This window comes from Uloborus diversus, unplaced genomic scaffold (genome assembly GCF_026930045.1).
Source record: "Uloborus diversus isolate 005 unplaced genomic scaffold, Udiv.v.3.1 scaffold_14, whole genome shotgun sequence".
In the NCBI taxonomy this organism is placed as follows: domain Eukaryota; kingdom Metazoa; phylum Arthropoda; class Arachnida; order Araneae; family Uloboridae; genus Uloborus; species Uloborus diversus.
In genome coordinates this window covers 5,570,949-5,587,494 of record NW_026558098.1, presented here as the reverse complement: position 1 = coordinate 5,587,494, position 16,546 = coordinate 5,570,949, and the positions used below count along the sequence as shown (strand labels likewise).

Genomic DNA, 16,546 nt, shown 5'->3' with positions numbered 1-16,546 from the left:
CTAATTATTTAATATAGAACAAGAAATTAAATTATTTTTGTCTCATTATAAGCGAGTGGTTTTCATGATCGGGCATGTTTCTTTTATTGAGTTTTGTATTGTTTTTGACATTTTTTGAATTTATTTACCATTATTTGTTTTTTTTCTCGAATGATGATTGAAGTGAGTTTTGTCCTTTTTTTTTTTGTTTTTGATTTTCTGGTTTTTTTTTGACATGAAAATGTTATAGAAGCTCTAATAAACGAGCTGATGTGTGCATCACATGATTTCTTTTTACTTCAATTTAATGTCATTTCCGCATTACTGGCAATTTTAATGTGATTCAATAGTTTACTATCTATATATCACCAACAGTGGCCAAATTAAAGCAGATAAAAGAAATTGCCAAATTCGTCGCCAAGCTGGTGACAAAACTTGGCGACCGAAAGACTGGCGATATATCACCAAGTGCCCGCCAAATAATAACACCACTTGAGTTTACATCGAAATTAACAATGATTCCCCCCCCCCAAAAAAAGGGGTAAAAGACCCCTTTCGAAACACTCGAATGCAACCAAAAGAGGAGGTGCACAACTAGAACCCACTAGGAGTCTACGTACCAAATTTCAACTTTCTAGGACTTACCGTTCTTGAGTTTTGCGGCATACATACGCACATACATACATACGTACATACAGACGTCACGAGAAAACTCGTTGTAATTAACTCGGGAGTCGTCAAAATGGATATTTCACGTATCTATACGTTCCTAGGCACTTATCCACGTGTGGTCGAGTCGAAAAAAAAGAAACCTCATCATTCATTGGGGGGGTGAGTGAAATGGAAATTAAGGTCGATTTTTGAGTGAAAATTTATCGCAAATATAATATTTCTTTTTTTTTTTTGTAAAAAGGAAGTAAAAAAACGTGACGTGTTAAACACCCATATCATTGCCAATTTTTGTTACAATTAAATAAGTAATTCAGTATACGTGAAAGAGTACTCCTGTTAGAAAAATCGTCTCACACAGTGTAATCTTTCTAGACAAGTTTACTTCTATCATTGCGAAGCATTTTCGAGTAGAAACTTCAAAATTTCATTCGTTTTCTGTTTTAAAATTTAATACTAGTTTCAGCTAAATGTTTCATTACAGGAAGGTTCACATAACAAAAGCCACTTTCCAGCAGCTGGATGGCCAATTTGAAGCTGAACCTGGTTATGGACACCAAAGAGACCAGTACTTAGCAGATCACCAAGTAGAAACCTTTCTCATAGCTCCACAAAAGGTAAAAATCATTTCGTTGGGAATTTTTCTCAGCTAATTTTATTGATATGAACTGAATTTATGCGTGTTAAAACTTTGTTAAATACGACTTTAGTAGTTTTAGAACTTTACGAACAATGTGCTATATAGAAGAGTTGGAAGCTGCCATGAACGGGACATTTTTGTCATCCACAAATTTAAGAAGCACGTTTTCACTAGGCTAACGGTACCAGTAACAACAGACAGTCGTAAGTTTGGATTTAAATAATAAGAATTTTAGACGGGATGAACTGATGTTGCTGTGGCACATGAATATGATACAACCATCTCGTGTTATCAGAGTGAATTTTATGATTATTATGGTATTTACCAGGCAGTGGCGGAAGGTTATGAACAGCAAAATGGAGTAAAAATAAATAAATTTTCGAATTTCGAAGCGCCTGGAGTCTCCAAAGTTGCCTTTTAGAACCAATAGGTTACGTTTAAAATCTTAGCCTCCTAGGATAATGTCTTTAGATTCCAAAATCGCCCCAAAAAAGTCCAAAAGAGCAAAAAATCTACCTTTTTTGAACATTTTTTTCGAAAGGTAAAATACATAATTCTGAAATTGCTTGTAGATGCAAATGTTAACTCTAGGTAACATTAATATCTCCTAGAAATTTTAGTTCAATAGAGTATTTTTTTTTTAATTTTCCAAAAGCCATAAAATAAACCAAAAATCCACGTTTTTCTTCCATTTTCACACTATCTTGCAAAACCAAAATAGGTTTAGTGCACACAATATAAATATTTTAAACACAGAATCTAAACTTATTTATCAGTTTCATATTTATTTTCTCGTTTAGATAATTTATTACAATACAGATCATTATTGTAGTTTTTTATTCAACAATGGTATAGTTCAATTAACAAGCACCCAACAATAACAAATATATATATTTTTTCACCAGTAAAAATTTTTCAATTTTAAAATTCTGCAAATCTTTTTTTACCGAATTTTCCTTTGCGCACGCCCAAAACAACTCTACTCAAATAGTGAACAGGGGCGTCTTCTCTTTAGGGTGAAAGGAAAAAAAATGAATTTCCGAATTTTAAAACGTACAAGTGATTTTCTTTACAAGTGAAAAATAACAAAAATCATTATATTACAACTCTAATACAAGAAATCTTTTCAAAATACACAGGACCCATAACAGTTTCACACGAAGAAGCTGAAATTATACAGTATAATATGTATAATCTATATTAATTTTTTAATATCCAATGAGCAGCGACTTAACTTGGTTGTAATTGGTTTGCGACTTAAACGGTGTAAACACCAGTACCGGGTGTGACAGGAAGTTTCAGTTGTCATCTAGAATTAAAACCAAACACACCCATAAAGTAGTTGATTTTTTCTGCTGCATGCAATTGGACTTCCATTGATTAAGACAGTTAATGCAATATTACATTGGAACGACAAAAGGACCCGCAAGTCTTTTAACCAATTATCAGAAAAGCTATCAAAACCTCCTAAAATCCACCAGTGGTGAAATTAAAAAAAAATATTCTTAGCGAATGTCCCTTCATAACTTTGACTGGGATAGATCTTAGCACACATCAACAATATATTCATATAAAATTTGCCAACATGTTTCATCTGGAGATTGCTTAAGCAATTTCGGTACTAAAAAAAAACCTTGTCGTACAAATAGATAACGATTGCCGCCTGTCTTTTAAAGTTATACATTTCAAAGAATCAAAGTGAAACTGTGGTAGCTATGTGTATAAAGTGCATATTGTTTAATGAGCAATCTCCAGATGAAACATCTTGTTGATGTGAGCTAAAATCGGATCCAGTCAAAGTTGAAAGGCCATTCTCTAAGAATATACATTTAAACTTCACCGGTGGTAGATTTTTGCTCGTTTTGGTTACTTTTTAAAACTTGCAGGGCCTTATGTTTCTTCCGTTCAAATGTGCATTTTAATGTCTCAATCAAGAGATCAATCAATAGAAGTTCAATTTCACACAGCAGGCAAAATCAACCACTGCATGGGGTTGTTTAGTTTCAACTCTAGACGACGAATGACACCTCCCGTCACACCAGTATTGGTGTTGGAAACGTTGCAACCAAAAACAACCAAATTGTCAAGTGCCTGCTCATTAGATTTTAAGAAATTAATAATGTTGTACTGTATCATTTCAGCTTCTCCGCGCGGAACTATTTTATTTCCTGTGTATTTTCAGCCCGGTTCTTTTATCAGACCACAATGATATTCTATAGGAGTTGTAATATAATGCTTTTTCACTTGGGAAGAAAATCACTTGTACGTTTCGAAATTCGGAAATTAAATTTTTTCGACCCATCCTAAAAGAAGGTGGCAATGTTTGAAAGCTAGTAGAGTTAATGCGACTCGCATAAGGGAAAATTCGGTAAAATAGATTTACGGAATTTTATAATCGAAATAGTTTCACTGGTAAAAAAAAAATATTTGTTCTTGTTGGGTGCTTCTTAATGGGACCACTATTGTACAAAAAAACTACTATAGTGATAGATAGCAAACGTTCTTAAAGGTATTGTTATCTGTTATCTAAATAAGAATAAGATAACTGATAAATAAGTTAAGATTCTGTGTTTAAAATATTTATATTGTGTGCAGTAAACCTATTTTGGTTTTGCAAGATCGTGTGAAAATGGAAGCAAAACGGGGATTTTTCGTTAATTTTATGGCTTTAGGATAATTTAAAGGAATTACTCTATTGAACTTAAACTTCTAGGAGACATTAATGTTAACTAGAGTTCACATTTACACCTACAAGCAATTTCAAAATTATATATTTTATCTTTCGAAAAAAATGTTCAAAAAAGGTCAATTTTTTGCACTTTTGGACTTTTGAGGGGCGATTTTGTAACCTAAAACATTATCCTTGGAGGCTAAGATTTTAAGGGAAACCTATGGATGCTAAAAGGAAACTTTGGAGACTCCAGCCGTTTCGAAATTCGAAAATGTTTTTTTTTTTTCACTCCACCCTAATGAACAACCACCACGACGTCAGTTGGTGTTTCATGCTCATTTGAATTTAATAAGGCTTTAGTTCTAAAGATAAAGAACTTTTGAAGATAAAAAGGGAATTTTTTGTCCATTACTCATCCTTTCCTCATCCTATCTGTAACTGGGTATTAACAGAATTGTCGGTGTCTGTTACTGAGGGTCAGACCTTTTTCCGAAATTAAGCAAATAAAAATAGAATTAACTAATTTAGAGGATCCAGAAGCAGTCAAATGTTAGATGAGATGTAGTTGCACGAGAAAGAAATAGTTTAAAAAGTCTAAATGTATTAAAAGGCTCAGAAAATTGAATTAACCTGAGAGTGATGTTTTAAGCATATTATTAATAGTGCCGTTACTCTCTCTACATTAGAAAGCAAAGCTTCAACTTTTTTTTTTTTTTTTTTTTTTGATCAAACAAAGTACACTTTCATCCAACAAAAATTAAATATTTTTTTACTCAATTTTTTCCTAGCTGAGTATTTTTTTTGATTATGATAAGTAAATAAAATAATATAGAAGCCTGCATAAATTTCAATTTTGGCACTGTTTGTATCTTCTTTTACCGCCTCGTAAATCCCCGACTTAACATTTTGTAGAAATCTGGACAAAGCATGAAGAGAAGGATGGCAATGTTTCTGTCAGCCTTGCTCAGAGATATAGAGTTGAATTCGATCCTGGAAATGGTCATCATTTTCAGTATTTCAATCAAGTGCATAAACTGCTTCTAAAATATATTGCTTTTACCGCGCGACTAAAGTATGAAAGGGTCATTCTTCAAAAAGTGTAACTTATCTGTCACACGCCTTTCACTGTAAAAACGTTAAGGAACAATTCATTTAACAATGATTTTTAATTTCATCCAAAATATCTATTTAAACCTGCTAACAATTTTTTAATAATATTTTTTATTTTAGAAAATTTTTGGTTCACAACATGTGAATTCTCACCTCCGTGGCATGTCACACACCTTGTGTGACTGTTTATGTTGTTTAATAACTTGTTTAATTAAAAGTATATACTTACTTATTTATTATTCCTTTCACAAGCGTCTCAAATACTAATTGTTTAAGTATATTTAATTTTTTGATATTGTGTTTTAGTTCGTTTTAGTAGGACAAGGAGTCATGTCACACAATAAATTCTCATCTCCGTTACCTAAACACAAAATGCCATTCCTCATTAACACGTGGTAGTAATGACATCAAATTTTATTTTCCATGATACAAGGGAGCCCCTTTATTTTCAACCATAGTTGAAGTTGTGAGATTTTTGTCGAAGAACAAGCTTTAAAACCTTTTGTTTTAAAAACTACTAAAACTATTACTAACTACTAAAAACTATTTTGACTTATCACCTCCGTGAACTTGAATTTCAAGGATTTAAATTAATGTAAAAAAAGATGTGAATATGTTCTCATTTGCTTAACATGTTCACATTGTAGCAACGAAGAAAGTAAAAAATTTCCCTGAAAAATGTGTCTATTAGGCATATATTAATGGGAAATTTCTGACCTCCGTGACAGACCTTATCAATGTCATTGTTTCTCAAGTGAAAATAAATGATTGAGGGGAAATACATCAAAAATAGGCATTTTGCCAAAGTTATAAATTGCCAGTATATCCTCAAATTTACTAAATGCGATTTTTAACATACATTTGAAACTGCTAGTTAAGTCGTACTTTAATTAAGAGAACTTAATATTACATTCCCACTAATCATTAAAATAGCTGTTTGTTTGCACAATTAACAAAATTACTACTTTGATATTGAATTGGCCTCGATTTTTAAATATTAAAAGTTGTTTTCTTTTTTCCTCCATGAACAAGGCATTTTTTTTAATTTTATTTTTTTATGAGTAAAATAATTAGAACTTAGCTTTACCATTGTTTATGGGAACTTCTAGTAGGTAACACTTTTATGTAAAAATGAAAAAAAAAAAAGAAAGAAAATTAAAGGTTTCGAAATTGAAAAATATTTGCGTTCAAAGGTTACGTTTTCTGGAGAATGTCCCATAAAGACAATATAGAGCTGCATTACGTTTGTTTACTACGAAGCTAATTAAAAGCAACCCTTTCGCCGTCCTCAACTACTGTCCACGAAAATGTATCCCTAGCGGCCTACTGTTTTCCCTGTACAGCTCTTACTTTCATCCGTTTGCAAAGGATGAATGCAAATGTATGTTAAGTAAATCATGAACAAATAAAACATGATTATTATTTCTAAAAATGCGCACAAATTGTGCGCAAATTCCTCATTTCTTCTCTTTTTCTTCTTTCATTGTCATGTACATCTTACGCATAATGGCATGAATGGTCATAAAAAATCCCGCAAAAAAATCAATTAGAAGATTCCGGAGTCTCTTCGGAGAAATGATTCTTTGAAACATGTGTATGTTTCAAAGAAACATGTATATGTTTCAAAGAAACATGTATATATTTCAAAGAACATGTTTCGAACATGTTTGAAAGAACATTATTTAAAACATGTTTCCTTGCAATTTTATGAATGTTTTCTTGTCCCGTGCCAAAAAAGGATTTTATTTTTTGAAAATTAAAAAGGTTTTTGAAGCTTTTATTCTTTTAGACGTTTCAGATGTAACTTTGATCAAACCTACACAATACGTTAGCAGAAAAACTGTAAAAAGAACTTCAATGTATAAGAAAGGAACTATGAAAAGCGAAAATATTCTTTACATGCAGTTACAATCGTTGCGTTTCTTTGGCAACGCACCCTCACCGGACAATTCTGCTAACTCGAAGAGACATTCCTTGTATTCAATTTCTTGTCAGTGAAATTTTTGTAGAGCACAAATTGGCTGAAGTTAAACCTTTTTGACATTCTTAAAAGCCAGAGCTGAACTTTTTTCAAATTTTGAAACCTTCAAAAATCAATGAAAAATGTTCGAGAAACAAATTTAGATTTCGATGAAATTATTCTTACGTGTAGTCAAGGAAGTTGTTTTTATGAATAAAATAACGTGAATTCGAATGCAAATTACAGAGAAGTTGTCTTCAACTTTCAAATTGAAACTTGACGAAAATAATGGGTAAGTTTGGATGAAGATTATAGAAAGAATGAGATGAAACTACAGCGCCATCGGTGGAAAAAAAAGAAAACAACAATTCACATTGTTACTGTTGCAAAAAAATAGGATTTTTGAACTACTACTGTCAAGCGCGAATGCTTCGCACGAGTGAGCTAGAGAAATAAAATTTAGGAATTTTAAATATTAAGAAATTTTATTTTCAAGTCTCAAATTTGCATAACTTTTAACTGAGGACCAAATTCGGCCCGCGGGTAGACTTTTCTAGCCCGCGGAAACTTTCAAACTGGTAAAAATATATAATACAGGGTGTTTCTAAACTCTTGGGCAAAACTTTAAGGGGTGATAATACACATCAGAAAAAACAATATAATGTCAAAAATAAGGGACCCAAACGTCTTCCGAAGGAGAAAGGCACCATTAAAGTTTAGGGTCCAGAATTTCAAATGATCGTGAAAAAGAAAAAATTGGTCGATTCGTTTGCGGTTTTCCCTAAAATTATTCCTTTTATCGGTATTTTCTTGAAAATAATTTTGAAAATGTAGTTTAAAAAATACCGATAGAGGGTGCTTTAGATTTTGGAGTAACGAACAGCTATTTTTACCGCTATATTTGGATCTCACTAAATGTTTTCCAATGCTTGGACTTAAACTTAAATTTTCAGCTTAATATCAGAATCATTGGTAGTGATTAGGTCACGCAGAATTAACTGTGTTCAGAAGTTGAAATGCACTCTGTCACCAAAAAAAAAAAAAACATTCACACAGACGGAAACAAGCGATCTTCACGAACTTAAAATGCATGTGGCCTATGAGAAGATACGGAAATGATTACAAATTCAGAACAAAAGATTATTTTATTAAGAAGTTATGACACAATGAACGTTACAAAACCGTAAGTAGTGTAGACTCTCCTCTAGCAGCTATACAAGACAAAACACGGTGTGGTGTCTGTTCTGTAAAAACGATTTAGAAACGTTCCTGGAAAATAATGGGCAGCTGATGTGCCCAATTTCTGCCAGAAAGATACCTTACGAAAACTAGGAACGTTTTCCGCTAAAATTCAGAAACCTTCCTGAAATTATCCCAGAAGCTTCCTGAAGGATTCAGACATCTTCCCGTTTGAAGCCAGTCGTGTCTCTCGGAGTTTAGATTAAACATAGGTAGGTATAATATAATAGCTTGGCACCCCCTCCCTGATTTATTAAGGAAGTTCCATAAGCAGTATTGCGAACATAGCCAAAGTTGAGCTAGATTTGCTAGCAAAGTATTGAGAATTTTACTCGCCTGCAATACTTGCAAAGGAACGTATTCCATACATTTTCGCTCCCTTTGGGAGCTTAATCAGCATGGACAGGCCGTAATCGAACTGAATCCGATACACTTTATAAACTCGCTAAGTTTATCTTTAAACTGGGAGTTAAAAATATTTTTCACAACATTGAGAAGTATGCATTCCTGCAACTTGTAGCAGTTCAGGAATCTTTTTGACAGTGTCACTTGATTTTTCCAAGAAGTGGATAAAAACAATTGAAATCCCGAAACGTTACACAGAAATACTCAGTAACGTTTCGGAGTTTTTTTAGTGTGGAGTGAAAAAAGTCATCTATGACCACTCGGACTAAATGGGGATTTATCGTTGAACCAAACACGCCCCCTGTCTGTCACAATCCAAAATCGTGCAGTGAAAATCAAGTACAGTGAAAATCCAATCCATCGCAAAGGACACTGATTCAAGATACCAGCGTCTTCCAGTCTACTCCGGATTTTTTTATTTATTTTTTCTTTTTTTGGTACCATCAGTTTTTTGGAAGGTGTTAAACGGAACTAATGTTAGTGACTTTTGCACGCTCTTAAGATGTGCGATCTTCGTGATCATTTCTGTTTCTAGAATGCCTTAACCGACTGCAACGTAATGTTTCACTTATTTTTGCCTACACTAAGCTACTGCCATATCGCTCCCATCAAAGCGGCAGCAGATACGCCCGTGCAACCAACCTGCTTCTCTGAGACCTACTGTACGTCCTTTTAAAAAGTCCAATAATTGTTCGTATACCTCTGAAAGGTCGTCCTTGTCAGAATAGCGTCTTTACAACTCGACAGTTTCGTTTGAAGTGCCCTTTGACACAAACTTTCCCACTCCCAATCGTACCTATCTGCGCATCTTGTATGCGCATAGCACGCTCACCCTTTCCTCACTGCTGGTGACGAAATTTCAATCATCTCTTACCAAACTACATTCCTGCTGAATTTGTTGGTTGCAGCTCAATTTATTCTTGATGCACACTTTTTTTTGTAACAAAGTGCAATTTAACCTTTGAAGACAGTTCAGTTTGCGCTACTAAATCACTACCAACAATTCAGATTTTAAGTTCAAAATTTAAGTTTTAGTCTAAGCATTAGAAAAGATTGAATAAAATTCAAAAATAGCGGTAAAAAATAATTGTTCGTTACTCCAAAGTCTAAAGCGTTCTCTATCGGATTTTTTATAAACTACATCTTCAAAATTTATTTTCAAGAAAATACAGATAAAGAGAATGATTTTAGCGAAAACCGCAAACGAATCGACCTTTTTTTTTTTCGATTTTTAAAAATCATTTGAATTTGTGGACCCTAAACTTTCATGCCACCTATCTCCTTTGACGTTTGGGACCCTTACTTTTGTCTCGTCTTGTTTTTCCTGATGTGTACAATCACTACTTAAAGTTTTGTCCAAGAGTTCAAAAACACCCTGTAGTTATTTGATTATATATTCTTTTTAGGCATTTTAATATAAAACTAAGCCCAGAAAAATCTCAAAAACCACAAATGAGCATGGGCTATCCATAGGGGGGAAGGGGGGGGGCAACTGCCTTTCTTTAAAGAAGAGTCTCCGGCTTTCCTATCCTGCTTAAAGTCACCAAAGATAGTTTAAAATTGCATCTTTTTGACTTAAAATTTCAAATGATTACCGTTAAGAGCCATCATCCCCTTTCCGAACGTCTTTACATATCTAGCTTAAAACTGCGTTTTCGAAACTTCAATATCATTGAAACGAAAAAAATTCTGACCAGCCTTCAAACGTCATCAAAGATATCGTGAGATATATTTTTAAAACTTCACTCCTAAAAAGTTTCCGCAGGGAGCAGCTGAACTCGATTTCCTTCACATCACAAGTCATCAAAGGTAGTGTAAAATTGCCTTTTTAAAGCTGCAATTCGTGAGAAAAAACCTGTGACGTTACCAAAGATAACCAGCAATTAACAAAAATGTTTTAATATAATTTGGGGGAGACAACTGTACTCTTTCTTTTAAATTTATAAGAATATGCTTAAAAATGGGAATTTGAAAATGTCTCAAAAAGTGAACTCTGAAACCTATTCCCCGACCATTTCTAACACCATCGAAGATTGACTAAAACTGCATTTTTAAGACTTCAATATAGAAAATATCCAGCGGATATCACTCGTCTCCTCCCCCCCCCCCCCCTTCTCTCTCTCTTTTGATTCAAAGACAGCTTAAAACTTTTAAGAACTCATAACTTTTGTGGTATCTTATCTATCATTTCTTCAAAGCAATAATTTACACACTAAGAATTTCTCAGTGTTATCTTACATTTTATAAATTTACTCAGTTCTTTATTTTATTTTTTCCTTTACATAAATTAAATTTTAATGTAGGAAATTGAAGCAAGATGGGTAAAGGACCGCTTCATTTCTTAATGTTGAAGCACTATACGATAATTTAGGAGTTTTCTACAGTTTTGTGCCAATAGATGCAAAATAATAGTAAGAGGGGCAGTCGAAAATTGTGAAATTGTGGACTAAAGCTGCTTTAAATGACTGTTTATAAAGTAATATGTGCTTCGTTAGGCATGCAGTTTAAACAAAAACAAATCGCAGTTGTTGCACCAATCGCATTTCAATATTTTAAATAAGTGCCTCGAAAAAAAAAATGACTTCAGAGAGTGTATGGCATCAACATTCAATAAAAACGTAAAATATTAGCAATTATGGTAGCATCTCTCAGTTGAGTCTGAACATATTCCTAGATTCAAATTTTTATAAAACTATACCCAAGCAAAGAGAAAGTTTCTGTAATTTGATTACACAAATAAATACTGCCGTGAGCGGGTAAACGGCAGTATCTGTAGAAATGAGTTTCCGAGGTAGTTGAAGAAACGAGTGTTGGGTTCAATACTAACAATAGTGAAATTAGTGAAATGTTGAAACTATACCTTTCTCTTTTTTTTTTTTTTCAGCTTTGCAGCGGAAACATAATTAGCAAGCTTATACAATAAAGCTAACCTACAATATTTGTTATAGCAACACCAATTAAAGAAGACAAAACAATGATTATTGTTTACTTCGTAGTGCTTCTAGTTCTTACCATAAATGAGGATTATACACCGATTAAAAACATAGCACAATTTACTAATGAACATCAATTGGCGAATTTATTTTTTTCATACTTTTAAATTCAAATCTTGTTCTATAAAATTATTAGCGTATGGCATCGAAAATAACACTTTTCACTTCAATAATTTTAATTGAATTCATGTCTTTCAATATCCTCTCAGTGTCTTGGTCATGTACTAACTGGTATTTGTTAGCCAACTCACATTAACTTTGTTTTTCCTTTTTATGTCTTTGATGAATAGCGAGGAGAAAAGCAAGAGTTATTTGCGCGTTGTCGGTTTATCTTCTCCTTATTATTTGTTTATCTTTATATAGAAACCCGAATCACTAGCACCATTGCTTGGAGAAGTGGATTTACGAAGAAGCTTTCGGACAAGAATATCTACCAAAATGAGTAAATATATGGAATGCTGGGGTGCGGACAAACCTTTTGCTAACATTTCGGAATCAACATTAGCAAAAAATATCAGACTCACGGTAAGAATTATCAATGTTACATTTTTATTAAATAATTTTTAGCTCGAAAACAAGAGAGAATTAAATCTCAAAAAGTAATGCAGTGTCTAGAAGAATGCCGTAGTTTTAATGGTAAATTATGAATTTATTTTGGAAATATTTACAAACAAATTATACATCAACTATATAGAAGATAAGCTAACCTAAGTGTTTGCAAATGCTCAACATGAGCACGTTTATGGGCACTCATGGGCAGACAATGAACCTAATGTTTAATTCTATTCCCAAATAATACGCATAATGTTTAAGGGTGCTACGGAAAAAAGTACATTTTGTACCGCACGGTGACAGCTCACACATTTCCTTAAAATTAATAAATTTAAAAGGGTAATGGACAAAATTTTACTGTTAAAGAAATCATAAACATATGAGTGATTTCTCAAACAAGAAATTTTCTTCATCACTTTTTAAAATTTTTAATTTTTATAGAAATATTTGAGCTGTCACGTGCGGGGCAAAATGGCGAATTGCTCATGGAATCGCTTTAAAACGCTTCATGGACGTTTTAAAACGGTTGTTACAACGTCTAGCACCATTTTAAAAACGTTTATAAAACGAAGAGATCATCTCCCTGAACCTGCACTTTATCTAACGAGTCCGGAGTGTGGTAACCAGTATGGACTCATGGGCAATGTCAAATCATGACCCCACTTGATTCTTATAGGCCGTTTCAATCGCTGAAACTGATGGCAAAAAAGAGGACGCTACAGGGAACCCTTGTTTCCATTACGTTGCCATTGATTGTAGGATGCAGGGGTTCCGTTTAGCGCCTCTTGCGGCCAAAATGGGGGACTTTCAATCAAAAATAAACAAACTTTGTAACGTTGACATTTTTTGGTGGATGCATGAGCTGCATCGGTTTAACACATAAAAATCCTAAATTGTCAAGGCCCGTTAAGCGTCAGTGCCATCTAGTGAGGCCATGGTCCCATATTCACTCGAGAGCAGTCGCTCAAGCAATTATACGTAAAAGGACTGCGTACTTACCTCTGTTCCTATTAAAAATCTATAACACAGTGGTTTGAAAACTTGCTTTTTTTTTTTTTTTTTAAGCGAACTACAATTACAACAACTTTTTTCAAAATGTAGCAACTACAAACTACTTTTGAAATGTAGTCGCTACTTTTAAAAATTAAATAAATAAAAAAACATACGCATGCACATCGTTTGAGGATTGAATGAAAAAATTTTAAAAATGGTTTAGGTTAACACATTGGCTCATTTGAACATGGAATAACTAAAAATTATTTACTCTTTCTTTCCTTTACTGAGCCAATTCGTCAAACAAACATTTTTTTTTACGATTTTTACAAATATTCTCTTTAAGAAAGGATTTAAAAGTAGAAGGAATTCAACATTCAAATTTTCAATCCTTTCCTGACAGTAAATATTTGATTCAAGAAGTGCAACTCGGATACTTGAAAATGTAGATAAAGTCATAATTTGATTTAAATTTTACATAGACATTCCTATATATACATAAAATTGATTTAGATGATGAAAAGCATCTTTTTTAAACAGAAGAGAAAAACTTTTAGTAGTTCTTATAGTAGTTAATTTTATAGGAACTTATATTTTGTAGGAATTAATTGATTTTGACCTTCAAGCTAATGGTCCGGATCTAGACACCATTCTCTTTGCTTACGTCCCTGCTAAAATAAAATAAAAGCATTTTTCAATTTTACCGAATAACCTCAACAACTTACAACATTTAATGATGGACTTTTATTATGTTAATATATCGATACTCAATCAGTAAAAAAGAAAAAAAGAAAAATATATTTAAAATATCCAAAACGGTACTGCTATTTATTATCAAATACTAATAGATATTCGAATTATGAAACATAACTAAAAATGTTTACTTTACTTCAATGTGCAGTTTTTAACAACAGTGGGCTACAACGCGATTTGACTTACTGGATATGACTATAGCGAGTTTTTCTCGAGTAACGAATTTTGTAGCTGACGCGAATTCATTACTCGCAACACGAAATTTTTCAGAGAGGAAGCATAGGGCTTAAGAATCACCTTCTTTATTGGGTACTAAATATTAGTTTAATGAATGGACTTTCTCTTAAGCATCAAATTTTCGAAAAATCGCTTCAAGGTGCCCCTCGCCCCCCCCCCCCTTGCTACAAACTAATTCTGTGCCAAATTTCATGAAAATCGACCGAACGGTCTAGGCACTATGCGCGTCACAGACATTCAGACAAATATCCGGACAGAGATTCAGACTTTCATTTTATTATTTGTAGGACTCGACCGATGCATCGGCCTGGCCGATGCATCGGCGCCGATGGTTCAACAATTTAGCCATCGGGCATCGGCATCGGCGGCCGATGCTAACTTGCAGGAAACATCGGCCCATCGGCCTTAAAAACATCGAAAAGCCGATGGAATTGGCCGATGTTTTTGAAAAAAAAAAAAACACCTTTGTTTTACTTTTTAATACAAGGTAAAGGGAGTTGTTGTTTTCAAACAAAATTGTTTACTTAAATTTCAGTATGAATTTATATTTTAGTCACCCCTGAAAGAGTTTTTAATACTGCATTCAGGTACCAAACACGTTAATTATTGCGTTGTTTCTTGCGGCTGGATGCACGTATGTATCTCTCATAAGTCATAACTAAAAAATGGTAAGCTGTAGAAGGCTAAATTTTCGCCTGTGGGAAGTGCGCACGTTCCAGTTGTGACCTTCCCTTTTTGTTTTCGATCGGATGTTCTAAAAAGCCTATTAACTGATTTTTTGTGGCTATTAATTACTTATTTCAATGCGAAACTAATATAGCGTCTCTGACTGACGATCATTTGGTGATATATTACCGAATTAGAGACCGTGGAAACAAATATGAGATGGCGAAACCGGTTTTGTTTCATTTTGTTCGATTCCCGTTGAACCGACGGTAATTTTTAATTTTTCGATGTTCGTAATATGAATCACAGTAATGCAGTCTTTTCTGTATCGCTTCGGCGGAGCTACAAGATTGGGGCCCGTCGAAATACATTTTGGGGCCGTATTTCTCTATCACAGAAGTTGTAAAACATTTATCAAAAGCATTGTTGTAACTCCTACGGTGCCCCTATGGTTATGGAGCCCTCGCGCAATTGCAACATTTGCTACATTTTAAATCCGCCACTGCACGTCAAAACAAACTCGGGTGCAAGTTTTAAAAGGGTTTTTCTGCTCACTGTTTATTATTATTTTGAACTCTATTTTTTGCGACTATTTTTTGTATTTCCGAGAACACTTGCGTGCTCCTCCTCCTACTCCCTCAATTTCTGAAATTAAACTAAAGTTGTACTTCTGAGTTGTTTAAAACTAACACCCTTCATAAAATTAGAGATTTTTTTTTTCAAGTTTTATCTATTGTTTAGGAAGAGTTTAGAGCATTAATTAGAAATTGATTAAAAACGTTTTGAATTGTGACACAATTCGGAAAACAAAGAGATTTTGAATTTTTCTTCGGAAGTGCTGAAGTTGATTCAGAAACTCTTCCGAGGCGTTGGTGGTAGCGCTTCTGTACTAAAAGAATTAAGCCGAAGTTGGGACCGAAGTTTAACATTGTGAGTTACTCCAAAATTAGAGGGTGACCCCCTAATCCGCCCTCGTCGTTTCAAGCATTTCTTAAATATTTAGCGATTATTTAGTTTGGTCACGAAATGTCATTTTGCGTATTTTTTATACTTGTTTCCTATACCTATATTTTGTAATGCGCCACCTTTTTCGCATCATTAATAGCGATCGATTTTTTTTTCTGTTGTAACTATTTTTATGTATTTATATAAATCAATGAATAAGTTATTTTCGTTTTCATCATATATTTAATAATATGTTATAGAAAAGTTTCAAGGATTTTCTACTATGCAATTTTTTAAATTTCAGAAAATTATTGTTAAATTGAAAAATTTGATTTGAACGTGTTTGTAGTGCTCCGTAAAAGATTAATCAATCAAATTGTTCAATATTACGTGTGCAAACATCAAATCAAGTAGTATGTATATGTATTCAGTTATTAACTTGGGGTAAATATTGAGTTTGTTTATTGGTAGCTGCGTTTTAAGAATCTCACTCATTTCGTGGCTATTTCTTTTTTCCGCAAAATTTACGCCACTGTTATACATTTTATGAAAAATGCCAACTTTTCTATTCATAAATTTTAAATAAATATAAAAATATTCCTATTATGATTTAATATTGTAATTTATCTGTTGCCTTTTTTGTTTAACTTGATGACTAAAAAATGTCTACGTGCAATCTTTCCACTTTAATAGCGTAATTTGTTGACGGTTTCATAGCTTTTTTTTTTTTTTTT

General features: G+C 33.2%; 1 protein-coding gene across 1 annotated transcript in view; it reads left to right on the top strand.

The window, feature by feature from the left end:
• LOC129232871 (gastrula zinc finger protein XlCGF49.1-like) overlaps nt 1–6,873 on the top strand; it is a 47,419-nt gene extending 40,546 nt beyond the window's left edge. The window contains exons 4-5 of the mRNA XM_054866972.1: nt 1,133–1,265; nt 6,859–6,873. Coding sequence (XP_054722947.1) covers nt 1,133–1,265; nt 6,859–6,873 — 148 coding nt within the window. The remainder of the gene's footprint in view (nt 1–1,132; nt 1,266–6,858) is intronic.
• Nucleotides 6,874–16,546: the final 9,673 nt, after the last annotated feature.